General features: G+C 34.7%; 1 protein-coding gene across 1 annotated transcript; it reads right to left on the reverse strand.

Moving 5' to 3' along the window:
• Positions 1-5,448: 5,448 nt before the first annotated feature.
• LOC134251314 (perlucin-like protein) lies at positions 5,449-6,956 on the reverse strand. The gene is made up of 3 exons (XM_062733714.1): positions 6,887-6,956; positions 5,923-6,019; positions 5,449-5,764 (listed from the first exon to the last, which is right to left on the reverse strand). The coding sequence occupies exons 1-3, from the start codon at positions 6,935-6,937 to the stop codon at positions 5,526-5,528; spliced, it is 387 nt and encodes a 128-aa protein (XP_062589698.1). The 5' UTR covers positions 6,938-6,956; the 3' UTR covers positions 5,449-5,525.
• Between the last annotated feature and the right edge of the window lie 502 nt (positions 6,957-7,458).

Raw genomic sequence — 7,458 nt, forward strand, 5'->3', positions numbered from 1 at the left:
CATGCAAAAAAAAAAATTATAAGCATTTTGAGGATCTTTTAGTGTCCTAGTGTATTTCAGGGTAAACAATGGTAGTGTTTATATGAATGTTCTAAACATTAGGTATATAACACAGTAATATTGGATCAATACAAAGATGACCTTCATAGAAAATGTATAAAGAAAAGTTTGTTAAAACTTACCATGTAACCAGGTACCTCAGTATAGTAATATTCATTAAATAATCCAGTGAACTGATATCTAGGCTGATCCAGGATTCAGCTGTTCAGAACTTTCTTGGAAGAAAAAGGGTAGAAAATCAGTTTTGGTACTGAAATCCATAGGACCATACTGTTATTACATGAAGTCTCAAGCGCTGTGAAAGTCTGTGTTATTGTGTCAAAATAAGCAGCCATCGCGGCTTGTGAAGGACTAACATGACGTCGCTGCCAAGTTTATGACGTCACAATGCATAGGTAAGCTCGCTGACTAGACAGTTTACAGAAAGATAAGTCCAACCTATTTTTGCACACGACCCTAATTTTTTGCACACGGTCCGAATAAAATTCCCTTGTTCTAATCTGTATTGGTGTGTGTGTTATTTGTTATTGTTTTTCAGTAAAAAATCCAGGTTGTTATTGTCTTTCAGTAAAAAAGAACCAGTTTGAACTGGTTTAGGCTAGGCTGTCTAGACTGTGAATGAGTGACGTCATAATCCCATTGTATTTATACAGTGGATGACGTCACAATGCATAGGTAAGTCCAACCCATTTTTTTTTTTTTTGCACACGACCCTAATTTTTTTTTTTGCACACGGCCCTTACAGTATAGTGTAAAACACTATATTTAGAGCTATATACTGAATCCCCACCTTAGTCCCCAATAGGGTTAAGGGGGTTAAGGGCTAAGGGGGGTTAGGGTTAGGGGGTTAGGGATAAGGAGCATTAGGGTTAAAAGGGGTTAGGGCTAGGGGGGTTAGGGTTAGGGGCCTAGGGTTAAGGGATTAGGGCTAGGGTTAGGGTTAGGGGGGCTAAGGGGGATTAGGGTTAGGGCTAAGGGGGTTAGGATTGCACTCAATTGACGCCGGTCATCCAGCCTGATTCAGGCTAGCCGATTTCAGGATAAACCACTTCCACTTCCGCTAGGGCCCACTTCCGCTAGACCACTTAGGGTTAAACCACTTCCGCTTCCGCTAGGGGGGCCCACTTCCACCTACCCCACTTCCGCTTCCGGTTACCCCACATCCGGCCACTTCCGGTTATGAGTCACTTCCGCCCCGGCGGAAGCTTATACTACTAACATTGCTGCGTAGGTTTAACCCCCCCCACTTTCCACAGACACGTTGCAGTATAGTTTAAAAATGGGGAAACTGGTGGTGTTTGGAGAAAAAAAATTAACTTCCTTCGGTGGGGGGGTCGTCTTGAACATAGAACCTTAGCCTAGCCATAACGTTTGAACGGTAAGGGCTACGGCTTTCCTATTTCAAATATGTATTCTTGTGAAAAGAACTTTTATTGGATACAAAGAACTTTGACCTAGACCTTGGAGAACACGTGTACATCTTAACCTTTTTTCTATTTCGTTTCTATGGCAACTGTGAGCGACTCATTACAATTATTTTAAAAATAGAAATCACTTTGACACATTGCAAGGAATAAACATTGACAGTTTCAAAACGATTGCTTGAGTAGTTATTGAGAAAATTGAAATTAAAGAATTTCAACTTTCCCCTGGTTTCCATGGCAATAATTGATTATTTGAAAATTTTAAATGCAAATCGCAAAACTACAATTACTAATCACTAAAATAAAAAAAAGTTTCATGACGAATGTTCAAGGGACCAGAGAGAACACTCGCGGACAAAATTCGTCGCTTTTTGCAGGTTTCCATGGCAACGGTAGCCATTTTGAAAGTGAATGACCACATGGCACAACAACAACCAGTGATCGTCCTTTGAGGAAAGTTTCAGGAAGATTGTCCCAGCCATCTCAAAGAAAACGCCTGGACAAAAAAACATGCGTACAATAGCAATATGTTTCCCCGACTTCGTCTGGGGCGACATAATAATAATAAGAAGAAGAAACAGAGTAAAAACAATATGTTCCCCAACTTCGTTTGGGGAACATAACAAGAGAGTTAGCTGTACATTGTTTACCTCTGCTATATTCTGAGAAGAAATCTGATCCCTGATGAAAAGTAGCAGATACACATTTCAATATTACAGGATATTTTCTTGCATTGTGTCTCTGTCTTTTTTGTACAGATTTCAACCTATCTGTTTGATAACTATCAGAATCTTGTAATTTTCTTTTCTTGCTACCCTTCATTTCTCATGAAAACACCATTTCAGCATTTCAAAAAAAGTGTTCATTTCATGTATTAAATACTTGCATTTTTTCCTCTTATCGTAATTCAAATTGAAATTCTTATCTTTGATTCTTAAATTAATTTTGTGACCATCATAATGGCATTTCTTTGCAATTCTCTGATCATTACAAAGTTCCCTTTTCACGACAATATATTCTAACTTATGAATTAAAAGAAAATATATTTTCATTCAATTACTAAAGAAAGTTTAGATAAGACTACAAAATAAATAGTTTGCTGAAAAACAAGCAGAAAAAAGGCTAAATGTTCCACGTCAAAGATAAACCGTTCTAAGAATATTTCCACACTTGAAATATATCTACTCTTGAATGTCAACTCTTGAGATAGTTCTTGTGCCAAAGCAATGAAATCTTAATATCCAAAAATGATATTTCCAAAAATCAATCGAGTTCCACTCTTGAATTATAGTGACAGATTTACTGATTAACAAATACCTGTTCATAAATTTCTAAAAATATATCAACTCTTGAATGTCAACTCTTGAGGTCATGTATCAAAGCTATGGAATCTTATTAATAATATCCAAAAATATATTTTCCAAATATCAATAGAGTTCTACTCTTGAATTATAGCAACAGATTAACAAATACCAGTAAGTGCATAATTTCTTTAAAATATATCAACTCTAGAATGCACACTCTTGAGATTATTCATATGTCAAAGCAATAAAATCTTATTAATATCCAAAAATATTTTTTTCCCAAATATTACTGAATCGAGTTCCAGTTTTGAATTACCTCGTTCAAATGTCAATATTCTCGAGTTAATTTACGTTTTCTTTGAAAACAATAGATTCTTGATTGGCAAATTGCACAAAATACGTTTTCCTCTTGAAGACGCTAGATTTAATATTGAACATTTACAAATACATCACATATTTTCTTGTTGCATGTTTACATTATTTCAACCTGTCAATATGGCGCTCGACCCCTTCGATAGGTTTGTTGTTTACATACACTTACGTTATTTATACATAAATTACTGCACTAAAAACAATACCTGGGTACGAATGTGTAAAATAAACGCATTAGATTGTGAAAAATTACCTTGAAATGATTTGTTGACAGAATATATCAGTTGTTTCAGGCACGATGTTCGACGACGATCATCTCCGTGTTGACAAACAAGATAGCGTGGCGCGTATGGATACAGAGAAATAGTGCGCTCTTCAGTATCAAAATTATAAATACACAGATACTGTTCCTTGAGAAATATTATTTTTCCCATACTAGGCATTATTATTTTATTTAATGTAACATTGCTTAAAGATATGCCTGTTTTAAGCGTGGTTAATAGAAAAAAATAATGAACTATTTTTTGGCAAGTAGTAAATCGCCTAATTAGCATAATTTTCAGACAGCGAAGGCTCTGCCTTCCCACAGTTCCTCAAAAGTAAGCCTCGATGATGATTTCCCCCTAGCCTGGTCCCCTGGCTCATCTTTGAAGTGTTTAACTTGCGAATGTATACAACACCAGTGGCTTTCTTTCCTAAAGACCATTTCTGTTTTTTTAAAGATATTGGAGCGAAATTTTGATAAATAAGAAATAGTTGTAAACTTCTGTACGAACCCAAACAATAGTATGAAATTCCTTTTGAGGTGTGGACTATGTTTTATATCGAAAGGTTAAAAGTTAATATTTTATAAACGCTCTATAAACTTGCTTACTTCATAATGTACACATATGAATCTTACATCATTTTCAAAGTGAATTGCGATAGCTTTTACGCTGAATTAGCATATCTGGCGAAACATTTTTTACACTGGAAAGCAAAATGATTTTGTAAATGGTAGTGATTAGAGGTGTCCGCCATTAATCTAGACGCTGACTACCGAGGCTGACTTACGTCACCTCGAAAAAGCATACACTGCCCCAAGTTATGTCATATCGTATAACATAGGTTAAAATAAGCTTCATTCCTTCGCGGTTTATAAAGCGTAAAGTGTCCAAAGTTATGTTATTTCGTATAACATAGGTTAAAATAAGCTTCATTCCTATGATTTATTTAAGGTAGGACAACACGACAATTTTTCCTCAAAAATGGCTTTAGATTGAGCATATCTTAGAAATAACGTCATGCGGAGTAATATGTTCTTGGCGTAATTCATTGTGACATGGGCAAATTCTGTTATACTAATTAAATACTTCTTAATAACTAATAATGAAAAATGCAGCAATATACCTTCATCACCTGCATACGGAGTGAATATATCTCAGTTGATTCGATACGCAAGAAACGAGGTAAATTATTACCAAGTAAGTTGATGAAACAAGAATTTCAGCAGTCTCGTTTAAAGTCATCATTTCGTAAGTTCTATGGTCGATACAATGACGTGTCAGCAAATACAATTTACCATTACGGCAAATGCTGTCTGACGTTTTTCATACTAATTGCTAGTCCATTATTTATACAATGAATTGACGACATATTTTATCCGTTATTTCCCGCTCATGACAAGGAGACCGGTCAGCAGGGGATGCTCACTCCTTCATGGCACCTGATCCCACCTCTGATGTTTCGGGGGTCCGTGTTTGCTCTGCTCCTATTTTGTATTGTCTTATGGACTATTGAATACTGTTCGTTATCTCCATATCCTTCTTACAAATTTCTGTTTCTGATCGAATTTCTTACCTCGGTCGAAACTGACTTGTGTCTATAAAAATATACAGATACCAACTGTTCCTTTATCAGACGTTCTAAATAAGAGTGAATAACGCTGACAACATACAATCAATCTTTTAATCAATCTCACAATTTTTGGTCCATATGTCTACAGATAGATTGATGGGTTTTTTTGTATCTGAAGAAAATGTATCATTTTTGAATATTTACACACAACATGTACGAGCATAGATCTTTATGGTATATGTGATACTTGTTGAATTCATGACTATTTACAAGCCTTGTAACATCTTCAATCAATTTTACTTGAATGAATAAAAAAAAATCCTCAATGGATTATCCGATACTTTTTGACTTCATGACTAGTAACACGGCTTGTAACATTTGTAATATTTTTCACAAATGTGTGAAAACATGTCTCAATAGTATATTCAACATTTGTTGACTTCACGACTTTTTCAATCTTTTTCACAAATTTATGTAAACATTCTCAATGGTTTATTCGATATTTGTTGATTTCACGACTTGTAATATTTTAATCTTTTTCACAAATGTATGAAAACGTCCCCCCGTCACAATTATAATCTCCCCAGACGCCCCCATGGCAAATTTGTACACAGTCCCCTACCCAAGCATTATCCGGTTCACTGGGGTACCAGTTGGAGTAGGAAGTGACGTCACGGTTGTTTCCTGTCCAGACAAACTTCCCCTCCTGTTCAATATCGTTCGCACCTATCCAATGTGAACAACAATGCCACCATGTACTGCATTCCCCTGAAAGTTGTTAAATAAAACGAAGAAAAGTTAATTAATTTTGTTTTAGAAGACTTTCAAAAGTGGACATCCGGTTTTCTAATCAATCGAATCTTATGTTATATGCTTGATGGTAAATAATATTATTCAATAATATTTTTATCAAGAAAAAACTGTACCAGGACCCCAGACTGGCAGGAACGTTTCTGTCAACCATTTATTTTCTTCTTCCGTGTCTATGGTAACCAAGTAGGCCCCTTGCCTTTCACAGTCATCCTGAAATAATTCTTTCTTATTTAGGCCATTATTAAAATATTGTTGGTTTGGCGTTGCCGACTCAGTCTTAAAGGTTTGGGTCGGTAGGTAGGGGAAATTTTTTTTTTTCAAATTCAGAAATGTTGTTAGTATTCGAGCGTCATGGGTTTCTGATTGTTTTACAACAACTGCTGTCTGAATTGATTCCCAGTTGTTATTTATTTTCAAACCCTATTAGTTTTAAAACTTTTATATACATGGTATAAAAAGTCGCCGACATTGAATTGGCATCAAGTCGTTTTCATATGAACGAATCTAAGCATGACTGCTAGATTCATCCAGCAAATCAGTGACAGTTAATCAGACATGACATTGTTCCTTGAAGTTTCTATTTGAAACTGGTATAACTGATTCGATTCGTCAGTATATTTTTGCCATTTTAAGACACCCATATACGCGGAGAGTCTTGGCATCAACTTCTCTTATACCGAGTTTACATTACCGCTTTCCACAGCCATGCCTTGGATTTGTGATATGCAATATCAACATCACATAGATGCTTATAAAAGAAAACTGTTCAATCAATTAAGTATTTACATGATTCTTCCTTATTTTGTATATTACTCAAACGTACAGACACCCAAATCCTGATAAATATGACCCAAAAAAATTATGATACGTAAAATTTGAAAACATTTCTTCCGACCGCACCGATTTACCCGAGTCGAACGGCAACGCCAAACAAAGCTAATTTTATTTTTGGCCTTATTGCCAACAGACTGATAGGAAATGATAATTAAAAAAGATATAATTGTCCAAATTATGAGGCACGTGCTTTTATGTATGTCAGGATACATGAAAACATTATAACTGACATGTTATTCTTACCTTGGCATTTGGCCATGTGACCCTATTCTTGATTTGTAAGTAATAATGCATCTCATACAACAGCCAACCCTCTCCTATAAAGATCAAATTTTTGAGTTTCTGAAGTTTTTTCTTTAGCTTTATTTTTATCTTTGAATGTGAAGAAGATTAAAATGTATTCAAAGATAAAATAAATCAACAGATCTACATGTATAAAGAAAGAAAATGAATTGCACACATTGAAACCAATTTAATGTAAATACTTTTGATACGATAATATTGAATGCACATTATATGATTGGATTTTAAGATAAAACAAATAACTGCATATTTGTTTCTTATACCAAAGAATAAAAAAAAAACCAATAAAATGAATTTATACCTCATCAGAAAATTAAGTAAATAAATAAACATTAAAAAAAAAAACAAAAAACAATACATGAAGTTAAATTTCTTTTTACAAATTTGACAAGGTACCCTTTTGAAATAAACAATATCATCAATATAAATTCTGGATAGGCTTTCGTACGTATGCAAGATCTCCAAAATAACAACATAAATCCTGTTTGCACAAGTTAATAGAATATGTTTGA

This window comes from Saccostrea cucullata, unplaced genomic scaffold (genome assembly GCF_032062105.1).
Source record: "Saccostrea cucullata isolate Sc308-1 unplaced genomic scaffold, CSIRO_AGI_Scuc_v1 ctg3448, whole genome shotgun sequence".
NCBI classification, from domain to species: Eukaryota; Metazoa; Mollusca; class Bivalvia; order Ostreida; family Ostreidae; genus Saccostrea; species Saccostrea cuccullata.

Bases quoted from the DNA above. Each gene is read 5' to 3' on its own strand.
- LOC134251314 (XM_062733714.1), bottom strand. From the start codon at position 6,937: ATGCATTATTACTTACAAATCAAGAATAGGGTCACATGGCCAAATGCC. The intron at 6,020-6,886 runs GTAAGAATAACA...GAATTATTTCAG, and splicing joins TCACATGGCCAAATGCCAAG to GATGACTGTGAAAGGCAAGG. The intron at 5,765-5,922 runs GTACAGTTTTTT...AACAACTTTCAG, and splicing joins CCTGCCAGTCTGGGGTCCTG to GGGAATGCAGTACATGGTGG.